The sequence below is a fragment of the Sclerotinia sclerotiorum genome, genomic scaffold (genome assembly GCF_000146945.2).
Source record: "Sclerotinia sclerotiorum 1980 UF-70 scaffold_18 genomic scaffold, whole genome shotgun sequence".
In the NCBI taxonomy this organism is placed as follows: Eukaryota; Fungi; Ascomycota; class Leotiomycetes; order Helotiales; family Sclerotiniaceae; genus Sclerotinia; species Sclerotinia sclerotiorum.
This window is the reverse complement of record NW_001820818.1, coordinates 903,381-924,709: the sequence shown is the minus strand read 5'-3', so window position 1 is coordinate 924,709 and position 21,329 is coordinate 903,381. Positions and strand designations below refer to the sequence as shown.

General features: G+C 41.2%; 10 protein-coding genes across 10 annotated transcripts; 5 read left to right on the top strand and 5 right to left on the bottom strand.

Annotated features, from left to right (window-relative positions):
* Position 1: 1 nt before the first annotated feature.
* SS1G_11679 (hypothetical protein) lies at positions 2-754 on the top strand (the record flags this gene model as incomplete). Its single annotated transcript, XM_001587636.1, has 4 exons — positions 2-70; positions 187-385; positions 485-639; positions 692-754. The coding sequence occupies 4 exons, from the start codon at positions 2-4 to the stop codon at positions 752-754; spliced, it is 486 nt and encodes a 161-aa protein (XP_001587686.1).
* Positions 755-1,272: 518 nt separating this feature from the next.
* SS1G_11678 (predicted protein) lies at positions 1,273-1,861 on the bottom strand (the record flags this gene model as incomplete). The annotated part of the gene is made up of 2 exons (XM_001587635.1): positions 1,273-1,596; positions 1,709-1,861. 2 exons carry the CDS (start codon positions 1,859-1,861, stop codon positions 1,273-1,275), a joined length of 477 nt encoding a protein of 158 aa, XP_001587685.1.
* A 1,059-nt stretch (positions 1,862-2,920) lies between these two features.
* SS1G_11677 (hypothetical protein) lies at positions 2,921-4,429 on the top strand (the record flags this gene model as incomplete). Its single annotated transcript, XM_001587634.1, has 1 exon — positions 2,921-4,429. The coding sequence occupies one exon, from the start codon at positions 2,921-2,923 to the stop codon at positions 4,427-4,429; it is 1,509 nt and encodes a 502-aa protein (XP_001587684.1).
* A 310-nt stretch (positions 4,430-4,739) lies between these two features.
* Positions 4,740-9,255, bottom strand: SS1G_11676 (hypothetical protein; the record flags this gene model as incomplete). Its single annotated transcript, XM_001587633.1, has 4 exons — positions 4,740-4,788; positions 4,982-5,671; positions 5,719-8,873; positions 8,950-9,255. 4 exons carry the CDS (start codon positions 9,253-9,255, stop codon positions 4,740-4,742), a joined length of 4,200 nt encoding a protein of 1,399 aa, XP_001587683.1.
* Positions 9,256-9,627: 372 nt separating this feature from the next.
* Positions 9,628-10,566, top strand: SS1G_11675 (hypothetical protein; the record flags this gene model as incomplete). The annotated part of the gene is made up of 2 exons (XM_001587632.1): positions 9,628-9,748; positions 9,791-10,566. The coding sequence occupies 2 exons, from the start codon at positions 9,628-9,630 to the stop codon at positions 10,564-10,566; spliced, it is 897 nt and encodes a 298-aa protein (XP_001587682.1).
* A 1,597-nt stretch (positions 10,567-12,163) lies between these two features.
* On the top strand, positions 12,164-12,607 carry SS1G_11674 (predicted protein; the record flags this gene model as incomplete). The annotated part of the gene is made up of 1 exon (XM_001587631.1): positions 12,164-12,607. One exon carries the CDS (start codon positions 12,164-12,166, stop codon positions 12,605-12,607), a length of 444 nt encoding a protein of 147 aa, XP_001587681.1.
* Positions 12,608-13,617: 1,010 nt separating this feature from the next.
* SS1G_11673 (predicted protein) lies at positions 13,618-14,123 on the top strand (the record flags this gene model as incomplete). Its single annotated transcript, XM_001587630.1, has 2 exons — positions 13,618-13,729; positions 13,846-14,123. The coding sequence occupies 2 exons, from the start codon at positions 13,618-13,620 to the stop codon at positions 14,121-14,123; spliced, it is 390 nt and encodes a 129-aa protein (XP_001587680.1).
* An 833-nt stretch (positions 14,124-14,956) lies between these two features.
* SS1G_11672 (hypothetical protein) lies at positions 14,957-15,160 on the bottom strand (the record flags this gene model as incomplete). The annotated part of the gene is made up of 1 exon (XM_001587629.1): positions 14,957-15,160. One exon carries the CDS (start codon positions 15,158-15,160, stop codon positions 14,957-14,959), a length of 204 nt encoding a protein of 67 aa, XP_001587679.1.
* A 645-nt stretch (positions 15,161-15,805) lies between these two features.
* SS1G_11671 (hypothetical protein) lies at positions 15,806-16,968 on the bottom strand (the record flags this gene model as incomplete). Its single annotated transcript, XM_001587628.1, has 3 exons — positions 15,806-16,229; positions 16,277-16,724; positions 16,875-16,968. 3 exons carry the CDS (start codon positions 16,966-16,968, stop codon positions 15,806-15,808), a joined length of 966 nt encoding a protein of 321 aa, XP_001587678.1.
* Positions 16,969-18,812: 1,844 nt separating this feature from the next.
* Positions 18,813-19,319, bottom strand: SS1G_11670 (hypothetical protein; the record flags this gene model as incomplete). Its single annotated transcript, XM_001587627.1, has 1 exon — positions 18,813-19,319. One exon carries the CDS (start codon positions 19,317-19,319, stop codon positions 18,813-18,815), a length of 507 nt encoding a protein of 168 aa, XP_001587677.1.
* Between the last annotated feature and the right edge of the window lie 2,010 nt (positions 19,320-21,329).

Sequence of the window (21,329 nt, the reverse complement as noted above, 5' to 3'; positions counted from 1 at the left end):
AATGGATCACACACGAGACCCTTGTCCTTGGGTGGCATTGAATGATTTTGGAGGAGCATTCTGTATGGGAGTATGGAATCGCACAGTTTCCTTTTACCCTTTCGAGGAATGCATAGAGTTCCGCAATATTCAAAAGTTTAAAAGTACAAAGGTCATGATGAAGGGATGCTGACAACATTTTTTCAGGCGATCGGAGGAGCAGTATGGCATGGTGTTAAAGGTTTTCGAAACTCACCTTATGGCGAAAGAAGGATCGGCGCACTCACAGCCATAAAGGCACGAGCCCCTGTATTAGGAGGAAATTTTGGTGTCTGGGGTGGACTATTCTCGACGTTTGACTGCGCTGTCAAAGGGTTAAGGAAGAAGGAAGATCCATATAATGCTAGTATGTTTCCTCTATCTTGATAGCGCTTTTTGGGTACCGAAATGCCAGACTATCGGACAGATACAATACCTGGGAAAGGAAAAGCTGACATAGGAATAGTCATTGCTGGATTCTTTACCGGTGGTGCTTTGGCAATTCGTGGTGGTGCAAAAGCAGCAAGAAACTCGGCGATAGGTTGTGCGGTTCTTTTGGGTGTTATTGAAGGTGTTGGAATTGGTTTCCAAAGAATGATGGCAGGAAATACGAAATTAGAGGTAGGCATTTACCTCCCAGTTCCCATCAAGTCCTAAATTAACTTTCAAATAGCTACCACCTCCACCTCCTCCACCATCCGAGACTGGTAAAACTGGTTTTCCAGCTGTCGCATAATTCCCCTAGTTAACCTTGCAACGAATATAATACCTCATGTTGGTCGACTGCTCCAACAAAATTACACAAACTCTACTCTTTCCGTCCAGCCAAGAGAAGGCTGTGGTCGCATGTATTCTCCTACCTTATAATATCGTGTAGGATACCAGCACTTGATACTGGACTTGTTTGCATAGCTGGGATTGGTGTATGTATATCTAGATTTGACCTTTTGGACCTGACACCAGAACTGAGGAAGGTCGAGGTCATCAAGCGTAACGAAATGAAAATGAATTGATTTCAGCCTCTTGTCTCGGTTTCATGGAATGACTTGTGTGTTTCAGGTCTAAAAGATTCGATCGGTCTAGTGTCTGTCCTCTATTGTTTAGCAAGCCACTGTTTCTCGTTTATACATTCTTCTAGTGCAGATAAAATGGGCCATTCGAGTCGTTTTTTCAAATTTGTGACAATTGATAATTCATTCCTAACGCCCGTAGCATGTACGAGGCTACCCTATTTCACTAGCTATTTCTTCGCTCTTACGCACGACTGCTAATGGCAATAATCAACTCTTCCAACTTCCTATCTAAAACCTCCGCTGCAGCTAATAATTCACTGTTGCCTTCATCTACAGCAGCAATCATAGTACTAGGTACTTGCCATATGATTTCCGTTCCTTCCCCGTCTGGTAATTCACGAACCATAATTTCCACGGGTACAAACAGTCCGGCGTCGAGAGATTTGGTGGATTGAGAAAGCATAGTAACAGCTATTAGTGGATTGCCGAGTATGATACGTTTGAGTCCCAGCTGTGGATTGGAGTTGACATTAAAGAGGGGGAGCCAGGAGCCGTGGTTTAATTCCTTTTGAATTTCAATTAACTTTAGGTTTCTTTTACATTTGTGCTTTTCCGGCTTGGTCATCTAGCCGATTCAACCAATTGGGAGCAGATGCAATTGACCAGGGAAGACATACAAGAAAAATCATGAATCCTTCAGGTCCAACCGCTGCCTCAACTTCCTTGATAAAGGTTTCCCTCGAGGCTTCATCAAACGATTTAATGTTTGCGCCCATGGCAAGCCATTTCATATCTGAAGGTCGTCCAATTGAGGTATAGAGATTGGACATGACAGATTCGAATGGGAGGGATGTATGAGAAGTCTTCCGAGTTACGGAGTAAGTAGACGAAGCTATCCCGTTGTCAGTACCCATAATCGAAAAAGAGAATATGAGAAAGAGGATGATTGTGGGGAAGGATGGGAAGGAGTACAAAAATCCATGTTGTATGTATAGTTTGATGGGAGGCTAGTTGAGAGGGACTTTAGGATTCCTAGGTGTAATTGCGAGGAACTGTGTGTGATGATAGGTATTTAAGAGTTTATGTGTTGAGGTCATTCCTCCGTGGTTGTGGCTATAATATCCTAGCTAGACCGTGGCGTAATACAAAAAGTGAATTAATTAATCATCATCATCATAGTAGTGGAGTAAGATTATAATAGCTCCCGAGATTGCTCCTGCGATACTTTACTGTTCCTGCCTATCTATTCCTTAAAAGAGTTATCACCCCTAGGACCTAGATTTGGATCTGTAAAAAATAGAATCTTATCGATGATCTTCTTTGCATGAATACCTATGTAGTATGTGTGTACAGAGTAGGAACTAGAAAGGCGTGGTGAATACAATGTCATGATTACTTTTCCATTTGATTACTTACTTAACCTTAAACTTAAACTTAACCGAGGCTGGTTACTAATCTTTATCTCTCCTAAGTTAAGACCTACTTACAACCCTGCCAACCAACCACATACCAACTAATAAGTAATTAATCACCGGACGAACGTCATTCATGGATTGGATGGAGTGCAAGTACTTTCTTTCTTTCTACTTATAAAAGTCAAATAAGTACTCGTGAGAGAATTGAAAAAGATACTTATTTATTCGTCTAACGTGGTTTATCAGCAGTCCGCCCATATCACTAGTCCGCCCACTTTTTGGCCATTTTCAACTCTTCCACTTCAATACGCGTTTTATCAATAATTACTTATGGAAACTCATTCTAAAGAAGTACGAATTATCTTAGCTATTGAAGCTATTAAACTTAATCCACAATTCTCAATTCGGAAAGTGGCAAACCTTTATAATATACCTCGATCTACTTTGAGGGATAGAATTAAAGGTTGTACTAATATGGCTGATTATCGACCAAAAGGTCATAATTTGACCAAATTAGAAGAGGAAGTGCTTATCCAGTATATAATCGATATGGATGAGAGAGGGTTTGCACCTAAATTAAGTGGTGTAGAAGATATGGCGAATTATATCCTCGAATCGCGGGGTGCGAAGAAGGTTGGAAAGCTCTGGGCTCATCGCTTTGTTAAACGATGCCCAGAATTAAAGATGCGTTTTAATCGCGTTTATGACTTTCAAAGAGCTCTCTGCGAAGATCCCAAGCTTATTGAAGAGTGGTTTGGATTGGTATCGAATATGCGGGCGAAATATGGTATTGTCGATTCCGATTTCTATAACTTCGATGAAACCGGCTTTATGATGGGTGTAATATTCCCTGGAATGATCGTAACTAGTATTGAACGATGTGGCAGAAGCAAGGCAATACAACCAGGCAATCGAGAATGGGCTACAGCGATTATATGTGGTAATGGAGAGGGTTGGACTATACCTCCATTCTTGGTGGTGCAAGGGCAATATCACCTTTCTAATTGGTATACCGAAAGCGGTTTTCCTGCAGATTGGGCTCTTAAACCTACTTCCAATGGATGGACGAATAATGAGACAGGCCTAGAATGGTTAAAGCATTTTGATAAATATACTATTCGTCAAAGGAAGGGCAAATATCGAATGCTAGTATCGGATGGGCACGAAAGCTACGAATCAATATCTTTTCAATCATATTGCAAGTCAAATGATATTATATGCCTCAGATTACCACCACATTCAAGTCATTTAATTCAACCACTCGATGTTGGGTGTTTTGGCGTACTTAAACGTTCATATAGTTGTCAAATTGAAGGATTTATCAAAGCTCATATCAATCATATCACCAAAGTTGAATTCTTTATAGCCTTCAAAGCTGCATATTTACAATCATTTACTATTCAGAATATGAAAGCTGGTTTTCGAGGAGCAGGTCTAATACCATTCGATCCTCAATCTATACTCTCAAAACTGGATATTAGGATTCGTACTTCTACCCCTCCATCTACCTCCTTGGAACTTACCAATTCCTGGATCTCTCAAACCCCTCACAATCCAACTGAGGCTCTCTTACAATCAATTCTAGTAAAAGCTCGAATGGCTCGTCATCAATCAAGCTCTCCTACACCTATATTTGAGATTGTGCAAGCTTTAGCTAAAGGTACAGAGAGACTGGCACATGAAGTTACACTTTTGAGTGCTGAGAATCGTATGCTTCGAAGAGCAAATGAGGCATTAAGTAAACGTCGACGCGCCAAAAAAATTCAACTACGTAATGGAGGAGTACTTACTGGACAAGAAGTTGAAGATATATTATCACAACAAGAGGTTGATAATCAGATTCAACGCGACGAGCGTCAAAATGGGGGAAATTCTAATAGGGAATCATCTACTAGTCGATGCTGTAGTAAATGCGGAAAGACTGGTCATAATTCAAGAACTTGTCAAAATGATATAATAGATCCTAGATTATTAGATTCTTAATAGTTTGAATCAATTGAATAAGTTATGATTGATTAATTAGAATTTGAAGTGGTTAAATGGTCAAAAAGTGGGCGGACTAGTGATATGGGCGGACTGCTGATAAACCACGTTATACTAAATTTTCATTTTGACTACGTATACTCCGTACAGGGATAATAGGGTTCTTCCTTGCAGGAGAGTATTCATATTCTCAATTTCTCCGCTGTCCGCTCTATGCATGTGAGACTTACGTCTGTTCGTGGAGAACAACATGACACAGCGATTTAATAGTGCGATGGCATTTGCTAATATTTACTTGAGGGTATCGATACTACGAGTTGATGATGGTTCCGCTGTGGGTAGGTCTCAATATATCGAAACTAATCAATTAGCTAGTGCAAGTATGCCACCAAATAGTTCACCCATGGGCCATGAGTAAGCTATGCAGTGAAGCCAACAGATCAGTTGACCTTCCTCTAATTTTTATGCAGAGAATACTCCCGACTCCTTTAAATTTATCCCCAAATTTGCGTTTTCCGCACCATCAGCACTACAGCATACCAATAAAACTACTGATCCATCCCATCCAACTCTACCAACTTCAAGACCACCTCCACCACCTCATTCCCCGACAAATCCATACCGGGCTCATCGATTTTCCTCGCCAAAACATCATCCAACATCCCCCTCAATCTACTAACCAGTACACCAATTCTTGCCCAACCTCTTAGTCTCAGCCAACCATCTACCAAAAGACCTCTTCCTAATGTATCCAGTGTAATTGGTCCCGAGAAGAGTAGCGCCGTGTATGCATTAAAGGGTGTTAAATCTCTAATGAATATTTTACTCGTCGCCATCTTGTTAAAATAACTCATATATTTACTATTGCCCGGGAATGTTTGCGCGTCAAAGATGGTACTACTTGGATGTACGAAAACACGTCCATTTTCTTGATTGAAATATTTGATTGTTTTTGCTTCTGGGTCTAATTCCACAGCACCTGAGACTGAAGCCGCGAACTTCTTGTCTGGAAAATCGATCCGTGCAAGTTGAGGATTGAATGCTCCTGCGCAAAGAGATCTAATGAGAGCATTGTTTGATGATTTGGCGGATAAGGCTGATGGGAGGATGGATGAAGATGGAATGAAACCAATTTCACGAAGAGACGTGAGGTACTGAGTTCGATTCGAGGAGATATCATTGAGTGTTTGATATGAAAGGTAATTATCATTGCACCAGTTTCGAATCTCTCCTTGTCGGTAACTGTTACGATTAGCGTTGTGTATCAATTGTGGTGGAAGAATGCATACTTTCTATTATTGATTATCTCATACCACTCCTCGAAAGCTCGAAGATCTCCGATTAAATCACCTTGATTCTTGGCAAACCTCGCCCTTGCAGATTTCGACTCTTCTCTCTTATCCTGAGGTGATACAAAAGGTGATTTAACGGTCAAGATAGCCGCAATTGTGACTGCAGCGTCTAAACAACCAAACATAGCACCATAGACCATCAGTTTACCGCAACGAAGATCAGCAGGAATCATTGAAAGATGACGACCTAGTGCGGTAAGATCATCTCCATCAAGAGCACCCATTCTTCTCAATAAATCCATAGCACCATCAACGGCCATACTTTCAGGAGGAGTGATTGCACTGGCTAAAAATGATCCGACTTCCTTGATTCCCATAGCACGTACAGATAAACATAGTTGTTCTAATGGTACCCTTCTAATCTCAGGTTCCGGTCTCTCCATCATTTTCGACTTTTCGGCATTTCTTGTATAAAGCTTGTAACATTTCCCAGCTTGAACACGACCTGCTCTACCTCTTCTTTGTTTACATGCAGCACGTGAAGCCCATACTTCTTCCAATTTTCGCATATTGTTTTGAGGATCATAACTTGTCTCTTTCACGCGACCAGTATCTATCACTGCAACAATATCATCAATTGTGATGGATGTTTCGGCGACATTCGTGGCAACTATAACTTTTCGTTTACCATATGGAGCATGTGGAAATACTTTTCGTTGATCTGATGATTGTAAAGAAGCGTGTAATGGTAGAGCATGTAAATTTGGTATCGTCTTCAAGTAATCAAGTGTTCGAGTGATTTCGACCAGACCAGGCATGAATATGAGAATCCCACCATCTTGTTTCAGATGAGTTAATTCAGCATCAATCTCTTTAACCGTCTGACTGATCAAATCATAATTGATCCTCATACCAATACTTTGAATGGCAGCTGCGACGTCCGAATCCATACCTGATGTCTCCTGATTATCTTCCTGGTATTTACCACCAAAGCCCGGATTGAAATTAGTCATTCGGATAACATCATCAAGATAATAATCTTCCACGGGGTATGTACGACCACTAATTTCGACTCTGCCAACTTCTCCACCACTCTTGAAATAATCTTCAAAAATACCAGCATCCAAAGTGGCACTCATCAAGATTAACTTTAAGTCTTTCCGTTGACGAAGAACATCCCGTAACAAAACAAGTAAGAAATCTGTATCCAAAGATCTCTCGTGAACCTCATCAATGATAACATGACTAACATCTGCAAGTGATGCTACGACATCATCACTACTTCCTCCGGACGTTTGTAATCGCCTAAGAAGTACACCTGTAGTCACAAAAGTGATCTTGGTATTGGGTGATGCTTTTGACTCCCCTCGAATAATGTATCCAACCTCTTGACCAACAGCGGAACATCGTTCGTCACTAACACGATCCGCCAACCCTAAAGCAGAAATACGTCTAGGTTGCGTACAAATAATCTTTGCACAATCTCCAAAAGCTCTCTGGTACATGTCATCCAGAATAAATTGGGCTGATTGAGTCGATTTACCAGAACCAGTTTCTCCTGATATAATGGTAACTTGATGGGAGCTGACGGTATCAACGATAATATCTTTCATCTCCCATGCAGGCAAAGTTCTCCGACCTTTTATCATGGATTCCAACTTTGGGTTCAGCTGTCGACTAATCCAGTCATCCTTGCTCCTGTCGTTGGCAATCCATTTAATTGCTCTAGGGTGTCTCGAAACGTTTTGTCTTCTCCGACGAACTGGCTGAATCTCACTAACTGTCGATGCAGCCGCAGAAACGTCGCTGAGCTTTCCAGGTCTTTCAATGATGTTGTAAAGATTTTGTTCCACCCAGTCAATAAGAAAAAACAACATATGCTCACCAAGTAAATCTTCCATGGCGTGATTCAACGCTTGCTTCATAATACTCAAACGAATATATGCGGGTAATTGAACGTGAATAGACAGGACCGGAACTTTTTGAGGATACTCTGAAGATCGTCGAAACTGGATGATAGGCTCAACAGGGAGATTTGTTCCACGATTGGCTGGTTTAATCGTGATCCTGCAAACATCCTTCGATGGACGAGAATATTTCTCCCCAAAGACAGACTGAAGACCTGTCATTTCCTCTTCCCAGATCTCCTCGGAAGATTCCTTGGCATCTTCAGTGTCCCATGAATCTTCGCTTGGAATAGATTCCACATCTTTCCCACTCGACATGAGTATGTGTTGTAAAGCCTCAGAAGCTTTGCCTTCATCGTTATGAATATCAAAGATCTGCTTGCAAAGCTCAAGAGAGTATCCAGCTTCAGCCAGTCTCTTGATAGCACCTTCACGCTTCAAGTCACTACTTGCCATACTAATACCAGCGACATATCCTTCTGGCAATGCCCATCTTGGTAGATCGTCCTCCGGAACATGGATAAGTAGCCATTCAAGAGTTTCCTCCCGATCCTTGCATATTTCAACAGCCTCTTCAATGTGACTTTGCCGGAAATCAAGAGTCTTAAACTCCTTCACAATTGAATGCTTTTGAAAATCTGATAACTTGACATCATGTGGATTCCAAATAGCATGTCTCCTCACTAAACTTTCGACCTTCGTCCGTGTTCGCTTGCCCATTTCGATTTTTGGAACTTTAGTCCATCCTCTGTGAATGTTGTTATGCGATGAACCTCCCGCTTGATTTGTGCTATTACTTCCATTACCACGTAAAGCCAAACCTACACCTCCTGGGCCTGCCGATCCTGGTGTACTCATAGCCTTTTCCCTAGCCTTTTGCTGGTCATTTCGCTTTTTTTCCATTGCAGCTTTTGCATCTTCTCTTTCCCTCAAGGCAGCAAAAGGATCCGCCTCATACATCCACGCTTTTCCTTCCTTAACATCTTCTTTCTTCAAAACTTCAAACTCTCCCTTCCATAAATCTCGATAATCGGGTGGAAGTGTCATATGAATGTTTCGCATATTGAGAACTCGGAAAAGCCCATATGTAGCAGCGAAATGTCTAGCTTCGAGGGCTGTTGGTTTGACCGCAAGATGTTTATGCGAAGGAGGTAATTTGAACGGAGCTAGCGATACGAGTTCTTGAGTTTTTGGATTTTTAGCTTTGAGAATTACCATTGAAGAGAATCCTTCCGGAGTTTTGCTCTATTCCATATCATTAGCATGCGCCATTGTTTGCAGCAGAAGCATATGTAAATCTCAGCAACACAAGAACACTCACCATAGTATATTCCGGCTTTTCCCATCTTTGCTTCTGACAATGTTCCGAAAGTAAATTGACGGGTAACTTTCCAGTCCACGATTGTCCCCCAATTAACTTCTTAACATCCGGCCTCTTCGGTACCTCACCCATTGGATCAGATCCATCTTGTCCTTGAGCTGGTGGTTTTCTCTGCTTTGGCTCTTTATCGGAATTTGAAAAGACGATAAAACTATCATCCGCAACGGGTGCTGATGCTGGTTTATTCTTACCAGCAGATGTACCTGGCTTTGGTCCACCTTTCGAGGACTGTCCCTTCTTGACCATATTTGGTCTCTGCAATCCTTATGATAGGCAGATCCATCAAAATAAAACTCAAAGTAATGAAGGTGGTGAGTATTTTAGGGGTTTGATACATTCACTCACTAAATTCATTTGAAGTTTTCCCCACAAGGCTGAGAAAATTGTAAGGTTAAGGTTAAGCTTGGACGTTCCTGCACACTAGAAATAGAAATGTGCGTCATTTTTGGTGGAGCTTTAAGCTTGTGGGAGCAGCCTCGTGCTCTATAAATATTAACCACGAAGTAACCCTGACTCTGTGCGAAGTAATCATCACCACGCGCATATCAATTGATGCTTTCAAGCACACTGTACATGCCACTTACGACACCGGCCTATATAAGATCTATCGTTGGCATTATGGCTTCAGAAAGATGTGAAGATGCAATAACGGAAGCAGAGAATAATGGAACCTCTCAAGCATCTTCCAAATCAATTCAAAAGTCCCCCAGACCCAACGCATGTACCGTAACACCATTTGGTTTGTACCCATGCTATGTGCAACACTAATAAGTCATTGCAGTTACCGAATTAATGTCAAACTCACGATCCAAACGCCCCAACTCTTTCCCAACATCCTCTCCTCCTCCAAAAAAGATCGCAAATTCAAATCCCTTCTTCCCTGGTAGTGCAGGTCTAGGGGTCTATCTATCGGATCCATCATCACACCCTGCCTCACGCGTCATCTATCATACCCCTTTATTTGTAGCAATCCATGATTTATACCCCAAATCCTCAGTTCACACCCTTCTCATTCCACGAGAGGAGAAATGGTATAATATGCATCCTATAGCCGCATTATCCAACCCCGAGTTTCTCGAGATGGTAAGACCGGAAGCAGAAAAGTTGAAAGGGATAGTTGCATCGGAATTACGCCGGAGATATGGATCAGAATCTGCACAAGATATGGAAAGGGAAAAGATACTCAGTGGAGAAGTCAATCTAGAAGATGATGCTGAAATGCCAGATGGTAGAGATTGGAAGAGAGATGTTATGGTTGGAATACATATGCATCCATCGATGGAGCATCTTCATATTCATGTCTTGTCTGTGGATCGTTATTCTTCATGTATGAGGAAGAGGAAACATTATAGCTCATTTGCTACACCATTCTTTGTTAATCTATCCGAGTTTTCTCTGTCTGAGGAAAGGCAAGAAGCTTTAAGTAGAAGTGGCCAGGCTAAGGCATGGTTACAGGGTGATATGAAATGCTGGAGCTGTGGTTTGAATTTTGGAAATAAATTTGCTAAGCTAAAGGAGCATTTGGAGTTGGAATTCATTGAATGGAAAAAGAAATGAAATCAAACTGAATCCTAGTTATAAGGCCCAATTACCAAACAATCCACTTAGCGATAGATCAAGCAGGCAATCCAGGATGAAGTGAATAGTTTCAAATTCGCCTAATTTGGGGAGCATTAACCAGAAAACTCTCCCATCCTTCAATTTCCTAAAATATTCAGCCATCTCTCTTCTAAAACTCCTCTTTTTTCATACCAATTAGTTTCTCTCTAATCATTAAATATCTCAATTACCTCTTTTGTCTGTACTGTATACTGTTCCTCCACACATTGAGGAAAGGTAAGTAGTTTTTACAGTTAACAATGTGAGAGTCTTCCCAATAATCAAGCTCGCGGTGCGTGATGAGGAATAGGCACAAAACCCGGAGGAGAAATATTTGAAACATTATTGTGTAGAATTAAATGCACTAGATCTGATTCAACGTCTCGACGCCTCTAAAGCAGCCATTTCACTTGAGCTGCTCATTGTCAGGTTCGACTGCTTCGAGCTCCATGAATGAACTGTTACATATCTTCATAAACTAGCCGAGAGCTGATCTAAAAATCGATTTGAAGAAGGGCCTTGGGCCAATTGTGTTGGATGATAAAAGTTGGTTACCCTATTCGGCTGGTATATTCTGATGGAAGTGTGTGATGTGGAGAAGGCAGCCGAGTAATTCGGTCTACAAAGGACTAGCAGTTGGCTATTGGAGATAACGGGAAGTCATTTTGTTGAGTTCCTGAATATATTAAAAGATGAGGCATTGTAGTGAGATAGTCAGTCACCTTACCCTCATCAAGAAGTTGGACTGATCTCAGAGGTACGATGGAGACATTGGAAGAAGAATGAATCATCTGAGAGGAAGGGGAGGGTTGTGGGGGGAGGGGGGGGTCGCTATTTCCACATCAAAGCCTTCGGTCGTTCGAATCGCAATAAGAAGATCAACGAGTTTTGAGTATATTTCAGAAGAGTTGTGATGTATGTCTTTCGTGCTACTGTGGGAAAGCATATCTTCAAGCCTACCTTCAGCATTTCCAGCAGTAATTCAACATCTGTTGCCATGGTATATTTATTGTTCACAGCTTGTGGTGGCTTGGTCGTTGAGAATAGCGGAAATATCAAGTCCTCCTACTATTCTCTGACTGACTGGTTAAACACTAAAAGCTATTGGAAGTAATGATGGGCACCAAACCTTGGTATTTTAGTTCCTTCATTTTCTTTTAGTTAAACCCGAATCAACCGCCCAATCCACAACTGTGACTACTACTGCATAAACTCTCAAATGTTTAAACCATCAATGTAATCAACACAGAGCACGAAAAAATAAAAGGACAGAAAAAAACCAAATAAAACCTACATAGAACTTTTTCTGAGGATTTCTTTGTCTAGAAAACAAGCAATATAACCCTCTGTTCTTAACCCCCTTTGTTCTCGCCTGTGGACTTAACAGAGGAACTCCTCTTCATCTCATTTCCCAACTATGTCTGAACAATGCCCATTATACACATTATAATCCCATCCAACGAATCCATGCCCGATCCATCACCACTCACAAACTAACCACAAATCAGCATCACAGCATCTCACCCCCCAGATCTACCCACTCTCAAAAAGAAAGATGTCAGACCAAACAAAGGTCGTAGCAATTGCCCTCTTTCTAATCTTTTTCACCCTCTTCCTCATCTACATGACCTACCCACGAAACATCTTCTACCGGTTAAAAGCTCGACGCATTGCCGCTCAGAGAAACCGCACATCTGTTCCCCCGGCGGGCCAACCCCAGGACCGCGACATCGAGATGAACAAGTACCCCTTGCGGTACCCGGACCCAGTAATCACAAAGGGAAATCACAAATCAGATGCATGGCAACTGCGCAATCCGATTCTGCCGCCGGCGGCGTCGATTCTGACGAGACGAAGTCGGCCATCCGAGGATTGGCCTTTGAGAACCACAAAGCCGGTGGTGGTGGTGAAGAGGAGACAGTTTATGGATCCAGATGAGGATGATTTGAAGTTTGCTGGTGCGGGTGGTGATCTTGAGGGGTTTCCTTATCGGGTTTGATAGATGCGGGCATTTATTAGACAGATGGAAGAGGATTCAGAAAGGTGAGTGAAGAGCGTGATGCTTGACATAGACATTTTTCTATCAGATGAGTTAAGTGCAAGTGGACTTGCAATTGTGACAACATGATCCTTTGCCTTACATCCAAAACTATTATTTTCCCATTTAAATTGTGAGCAATTATCAAGTGAAGATATCGTGAAGAATACACCGTGAAAATAAAACAAGACTTTAGACTCTAAATGTCAATATTGACGGGAACACGTGAAATTTAATCCATTTCCCTGCTTGTGAAACAATGCAAGACATTCCACCGATCTGCGTACAACCTGTCTGTACCTATAACCTTACACCATCAGCAGATCTACAGCGGGGTAAAGTTAAAGCTAACCATTTACATAACCCAACATACGTCAATCCAAGTAAGGCGTCTTAACCCCCGAAATTAGTCTTACATCAACCTTATATCATACCACAAACCGAAAATCCAACACCAAATACGAGAAAACCAACTTTTGTACTCGAGTATCTCACTCCAAGTTACACAAACCATGCCGATCGAAGCCCGTATAGAAAATATACGATAATCTCGTGGACTAATGAAGTAACAAGTATGCATCGCTAGCTGCAGGCTAGACGAGAAAAGTATCGCGATAGGAAAGGAGTTGCAATTGCGATTGCGATTTGTAGGATCTTTAGTCCGTAGGTGAAAGGATAATGCAAGGTGCCGCTTCTGATATGTATTGATTGCCAATGAGATTATGCCCTGATCGATGGAGTATGTATGTGCATCTATATCGAGGACATACCTACCTACTTAGTAGGTATATATATGTAGAAGATTCCCTCTCAAACTAGGTGAAATATACTGGTATATCAATTTATCATTCAAAATTATCACTTACCTCTTAACTTACCTATCTCCAATTGCAATTGCAATATCCAAGTCAAAAATAAACAACACTGTATAGGGTTAACCTATTTACCCCACAAAACTTCCAAAAACGGCAATGTATATCCAAAATTTCCTCGTCGCGCTCATCTCGTTCGCCCTCATCAAGCACGTGAACTCCTCCCCAACTCAAACTGGTACACTATCCACTCCCCCACCACCAGGAGAAAGTAAGCTTAAGTTTCACCCCTTCCAACATCCCTCCCTTCTGTTTCCAGTTCCCAATCAACACCCCCATCCCCATCCACAACCCCCAACACCAAACTAACCTCCTCCCCCTCCACAGCCTACCTAACCAACTACCCTATCTGCGCAACCCCAGGCTACACCGTCGTCCCGGGCTCCTACAACGAAAGTATCCACCAAGCCAGCGGCTCCACGCTAGGACGCTGCATCAACGAATGTCGGGCCGCGTATCCCGCTTGTAAGAGTATTGCGTTTCATGCGGAGTATACGGAATGTTTGTGGTATGATAGACGGGTGGGTAGGACGCAGTTGTATGTGGATGAGGGGAGTGAGTTTGTGCATTATGATTTGATTTGTGCGGTGGATGGGTGTTATTAGGTTTGGGATAGTGGTGGAGGGGAGTAGAGGGGAGGGGATGGGGATGGAGATGGAGATGGGGATTGGGGTTTGTTAATGATGATTATGAATGGAATTATTATGGTTTATATTTCTGGTAGTCGGAAGAATGAGGGAATGGGCATAAGGAAGCGTATTTAGATTAATTAGTCTCTTTCTCAAGGCTCAAACCGGTTCTCTGATAATCACTAAGACTATACAACCAATACCCACCTACCTCCACCATAAACTCCAAACGTATATACACGTAAGACTTCCTCCACAGCAAAACTATCATACAACGAAAAATTGAAGTCAATTCATGAATAAATCCATTGCGAGTGATTCTATTCTGAAAACAGGGGCGAACAATTGAAGCACGTTCTGCAAATAAAAGCAATTTTGAAGTGTTTCTCGGTTTCAAAATGCAAGGAATTGACATATCCATCATACGAGAGGAGTTAACTAAAGGCAAGAACAGAGATTGAGAAGAGCTATTATTGAAGTGGTAGTACATGGTGGAGATGCTGGCAATTCTTACTACCAGTGATGTGTATAAAACTTTCTGAGCTCTGTGGCATCGACGGAAAGAAAAAAAACATGAAACCTCGCTAGGTAGGATTTGTCAATTCTAGAGTGGAGTTCGGATTTGACAAGCTGTTGTATTATCTTACTTTAAGTATAAAATAATGTTCATATATCAACTATATTCAAGACAGTATAGTGAACGAAGTCAAGAGTTACAACCTCTTACTGTCATTGGCCCAGGGCCTCCACTCCAAACTATTAGGAAAACCATTCTAAAATAAACCTGTCATTAAAAGTTAACAATATAGTCACCTATTTCTTCTCTCCTTCATTCCTTTCTTTCTACTCTCTCTCCTTTCCCTCCCCTTCCTATTCTTCGAAATCCCTCTCCTCTGTATTGTTCTCCTGAACCACCACAAGATCATATCTCTCATCAAAAAACAAATAACCGCAAATGCAACTGGTAAAGCTATTTGCCAAAAGTATTTTTCATTATGGTCAATACTTGGCATGTTGGTAAAATTCATCCCAAAGTAACCTGTCAAGAAACTTAATGGAAGAAAGATGATAGTGACAATCGTGAGTTGTTTCATGGACTCATTTTGATATGCTGATATGGTGTTAAAGATTAAATCAATCATTCCATCGGCATTTCTTCGAAGTTGATCCAGAGATTCTGTGATTAGGACGATATGATCTTCCACATCTCCGAGGTACGTTTGTGCCATTTGACTGATCTTAACAACCGATGCTGCTTTTTGCACATCACCTCTTTGTCCAGCATATTTATGATCTCGGAGAGAATTAATAAGATTAGCAATAGGATTGATAAAATTGCGCAAGGTAGTGATTTCGCTGGTAACGACGTATAATGATGTTGTGTGTTTAATATTTGGATTGGTCAAGACATCTAGTTCTAATGAACCAATTATGTCTTGGTAGGCAAAAGTAACAGGTATAGCAAGATCAATGATAGCATCGATAACGGCCTGCATTACCATTGATGCATCGCATGATCTGCGAAGTATTGTATCAAAGTTGCTTAATCTGTGAAGGATGGGTGTCTCAATATCATCCGCAGAGTTTTCGAAAAATGAGATGACGGTATTATCTATAACATGTCAGATGTCAAAGTCCATTGTGTTGACATTAAGGGGCTACTTGCCAGCAGTTAAAAATATCGATACTTGCTCGGCACTAACAGCCAACTTCTTTTGTGTTAAAGGAGAAACTTTCTCCATGTGCGCCGCCCTTTCTTGATTTGGACCTCCATGATATCTCTGTAAAGTCCTCAATTTTTGAACTGGCGAAGATTGTACACCATCCGTCTGTCCATTGATAAAGTCATTGGTAGTATCATGAACACCATTTGCGAGCTTATCGACCGGTACTACGTTGGGATCCCTTCGTCTCATGAAATTATGTAAAACCTTCCGAAATGGTCCTCGTTTTCTTTTATTTGGACTCTCCAGGGTTACATCTTGATCGTCGTCTCCATCACTATCCGAGTCACTATCCTTGTCCGGATGTAAATGAACGAGTTTCTGCAATGTCAAAACAACATAAGTATGGTCGGTATACCTATCTACTATTAGTCCTCGATCATTGGCAAGCACTGTACAACATACCAATCTGCCTTTGTTCTGTTATTAAGATTTACCATATCCTCAATCGCCAATCTGTGTAGCTTTTTCCTCTTTCCAACCGCTTTTATCACATCCCAACTGAGTCCATTAATGTTTATCCATCGGCACTTGATCCATTCCTCCTGTTCAATATCCAAAAACTGAACCAATTCATCATTATTGAATTCCCTCTTGACCATTTCATCTTCACTGAAATCCACAACGGTTATCTGACACTCCTCGTGTAAGTTGAAGCCTGTTGTTCTTCCACCATCAGGTTTCGATGGATCCAATCCAGGTTCTTGTCCTGGGTGCCATTCTGGTTGACGTGGTGAAATATCAACTGTGCGAAATGTATTGGATCTTGAGCGGGTTGTACGACGTCGAATCGGCGATTGTCCCATGATAGAGTCAGGGGAAGATTGAGTTTGCGTCAAAGGTTCGAGATCATCTGCAAGTTTGCGGTAAGCAGATTGTCGCAAAGTGCGCATATAGATGCTTTCCATAGAAGGAAGTGAGGAAGTATGCGAAAGTTCTTGAGAATAAGGTATGCTTTCGTCGCAGTGTTATACGATTGGTTAGAGCTGTGAAAGAAACTCACAAGCTGAAGGGAAAGCCTCCAAATCAAATCCAACAGCTCTTGACGGTGAGCTCATACCCCCAGGTGAAAAGTCTCTGATTTCCGGTTCAGTCATTTTCCTTTCTAATATTTTGTGTATGTGATAATAATTTCTGCTGTATTGAGTCTTGTAACCTGTTGTTCCTTTCCTCGAAATCAAGATTTGCGATTCTATCTGCAAGCCTCAACTTTCTTTGCAATGAATGAAATCGAAATTACGCCACGCCAGGGGTATCAAAATGAGAGTGAATGAGTGGATGAATAAGTGAATGAATATAAATTGATAAGAAATATAAACAGAGAATGCAAAAAAAACAATTAGATACAGATGAAGCGAAGACGACGATGTTCGATCGTTGAAGTTGTAATGGTTTTATCTGATAATAATTTTTGTACGCTGCAGGTACCCTAAACATGACAAGCTTTGCCAAGCCTGAGTGTCTAGACCCCACCCGTTGTTCTAGTCCCTAGCGACATGTGGTGAAGGTGAAGACAACCCCTATAAATTTAACGAGTAAGATCCTAACTTTATCCATTAAAGGAGTGAACATCAGGATACGTTTCAGGTATTTAAGTCATAATGTGTAATTATTCCAATTGTTCCAACGGAAGTACTGTATGTATATATACGTAGGTATTAACCATTGTTTTAGCTCAATTGATGACGCTCCGCTAGGCCACTGCCGTGGAGGCTTTTTCGCTTCGCTCTAGAGAAAGTAAAATGAATGAAGGGGTATTTAATGTCGACAAGCAGAAAAAAAGTTGTTTTCGAACATGTAATAAGGGGTAACATCATGATTTGAATGAATACGAGCACGGGGTAGCTAAAGTGTTGGAAAATAAGTTACCCTGGACAATATGAATATGAATGGCGAAGAAGATGATAATCACTTAAGAATGTTATAAATCTTTCAGCATTCACTGAAGCTGTCTATATAATGCTTATCTGGAGTAGCTAGATCGTGAGACTTACCAAAAGCTTAAGATTGATCAATCTTATAGCGACACCGACCTTTGGGTTTGCTGAAGTTAAAATTCAAGCCTAGTTGACCTTAGTCATCATCTCAACAGCCGTGAATTTGACATAAAAAAGTTCTTTCATATCACTAACATCACACATCATCGCAACATTACCCAATATCGTCGCGGTACGAATGAATGACGCGATAATAGTACCCCGTTCTTTTCAGATACTCTGTCTAAATACAGTGAATGAAGTCTTCTACGACACAGCTGATGACGAGAACAGTGGACCCCACGAAGATCATTATATCCTGATATTGCTGACTTTGTACACAGCCATCCAACATTATCTACCTAGGTACCCCAACAAGCCCCCATTAGGCCCCAAGATATAAAAACTCCCATATCTTATTTAATCATTGAGTAAGGAAAGAGGCTGAGTAGTCTTTGAACTCAATTGATTGATGTTACTATATCTTATTTCCCCTCATTAAGGAAATGATACCGTAACCGCCGGGGTGGGGCAAAATTTCTTTTGTGCGGTCGCATCGTACCTTGGCATCAATAGTTGATTGGGAGCATTGTTTGGAAATTTAACATGCCTGTACGAGTGTTGTGCATGGGTAACGAGTCTGGGGAGAACATTGATGATGGCAAGAATGGGAGGTTAGCTGTCGTTCTGTTGGCAAAGTGCTGTAGAATCAGAGCAAAATCAATAGGGGCAGAGAAATCTCATATTTACACGTCTTTGGAATCAATAAATGGAGTGGATCAATTTTTACATGCCATGCTTTTTTAAAAGGGAGAGAGCAAAAGTCGAATTCGACGTATCAATTTCAGTTTACTCTCAATTGTCCGAGTAAAAGTTTAGAAGAGCAAAAAGTTCATTTGGTATCATTTTCCATTTCGCCATTATAACACCCCGATCCTGAGCCGTTTCCTCCCTTCCCATTCGTTTTAAGAGCCATCTGCATTAATAATCCTTAATTCCGAAGCCATTCCGATTTCAAATGGTGATCCAACATTAACATCCAACTTCAAAAATGAATCTCTATCCCCTTCAAGTCCCCCTCCATTGAACTCCGATGCCGAGTGCGAGGAAGGTAGAGTCCATTGTGTCGGTAAATTAACGGGTAACATAAAATCATATCGTGATTCACATGTATCGATAGGCCGTAACAGAGGACTCGCACAAGGTGTTGATCTAGTACTTTGGAAAGCGGATGATGTTGGGGTGTATGAAGGTGATCCACATGTTGATGCTTCGGAAGCAGTACTTCCTCTTCTTCTACGTGCGGCATCACCAGATGCTCGAAGAAGATCAAAATCCATTGATGAGGTCTTTTTTATCGGCCTTTGACTCCGTGCGCCTTGTGCTAATTCTCCAAGTTTCATAAAGTTGTCCATATCTGAAATTGAAATGATTGGCCCGCCGGTCATTTGTAAGGTTGTTGTTGAGGACATGATGTACTGTTTTTGGTTAGTCTTTGTTGGATAGCAATTTCGGATGAGTAAACTTGCAATTGTGAAAGTCGAGAATGGAATGTTTAAAAAAAGTTCGACTGAAGTATGGATTGTCGAGAATGAATGATAGTTCTCAGAGTGCTAAATAAGTTTCCTCGGAAAGTAAAGTCGTGTTGATGTTTTGAGAGATAGTCGTAAATGAATGAGATCTTCGTAAAAATTTAGTAGTCGTAATGGTGTTTACAATGAAGCGAAAACGTTAAGGATAGTATTGGGTCTAATTATTATACAATATGATATACAAAGAATGAATGTGTTTGGTCTGGAATTTGAGATCGGAGAAGGAGGTCGAAGGGATACATATATCAAAGACCCAGACTCATCGTACAACCACATACGAACTCTACCTAGCACGAGTTTGAGTACCCCATGGCCAGCGCCTATAGATTTAAGATCTGCCTACCACCCGGGCCACCCCACTCGCGCTTGTCACAATCCACTCGAGATCCACCATAAGGCTGTCTCCATTCCCGACCCAACCACAACTTGCTTATAATAAGAAACGACCGAGCTTTAAAATGAGACGTGAGAATACCAAGCGGTTGCAGTTCGCTTGTCCTGTCGTTTCATATTCACCACCCACGTTTTTGGGGGGACATGCGTCTAATTTTGTGGGCCTATCAATCCGCCTATCGACCATGTCAACAGGGGCAAGCGAAGGCTGTGTTCTTGGGCCCCCTGGCCCCTCAAAAGAAGTAAATTCTACGATTGGTTCTTTCTTCCCAAGGATGAGGGTTACCGCTGATGTATAAATCAAGCTCATCGGATCCTGGTTTTAGACCATCATCATAACTGTTTGAGAAACATTGATATCCAATGCAGTAACCAGGGAAAGGAGACACAAGGGGAAAGTTGATATATATGAAACTCTCACGTGATGTAAATATATTATGTACAATATTTTGTTCTTCCTTGTGGATTTTTTGTGCACAAGTAATACTCCGTACACCAATGATATTCGAAAAATTCTAGCCAACGTTTGGAAGAAACAGTTTCCACATTTTCATAACACGTAAATGACGGGTCTATTTTTCTGTGGCCGATCTATCACTTCTAAAGAACATGGTCTAGAATTACTCAAGACGATAGAATCTATTCGTCTACACATGAGCAAACAAAACAATCCTTCGTGTTGGAATATTCAAAATATCAAATAATCGATAGAATGCCATGTGGATTCTTGAATTATTGTTGGTTCTCTTCACATAATGACCAACGAAATCCCAACGTTTGAATTCGGTTAAAAACATCTATGTCGGAAGCATTCAGACGAGATTAGAAGAATGGCTGGATAAATGCATGAGATAAGGAGATAAATCTTATACTGTGCATTTCTTGGGATTTGGGAAGTTGACCGCGTAGACATTTCGCGATACACATATTCTATTGGCTTATATACGATGTGTTAGGCTCATCTATTACTTATCAACTCATGAGTTTCGAATCACTCGGAGTTACTCAGACCAGTGTCAATCAAGGTGTGTGAAATTGGAATAAATGCATATCCATGGGTATTGTTCATCTGGTTGGTCAAGGTTACGGACTACACCACTTGACTTTAACACCCAGGAAGCTTCCATCCTGTTGGTACCAATCTAAATTGATGAAGCTGGAAGCATGCTGCATTATTCGAGTGAGTTTAGTAAACTCTACATGCTTACTTGACGGTATCATTCATCAGGAATTGACATAATATCATATCATATCTCTATGATTCCGGGAAAATTGTATCTAGACCAGGAGAATTTCCGCTCAATACTGCGTAATTATTGGGTTTCTTGGGACCAGAAAGAGCATCAGATTGAATTGATTGATTCTCTAGCTAAGCAGTTAAGCTGCGAGTATATATTAAAAAAAAATGAAGGAATCAGGTTAGGTATTCAGCCTTCGGAATTAAAGTGCTTTGAAATCAAAATATTGAAAGCAAACAAACAGTATACCGAAAAGGAA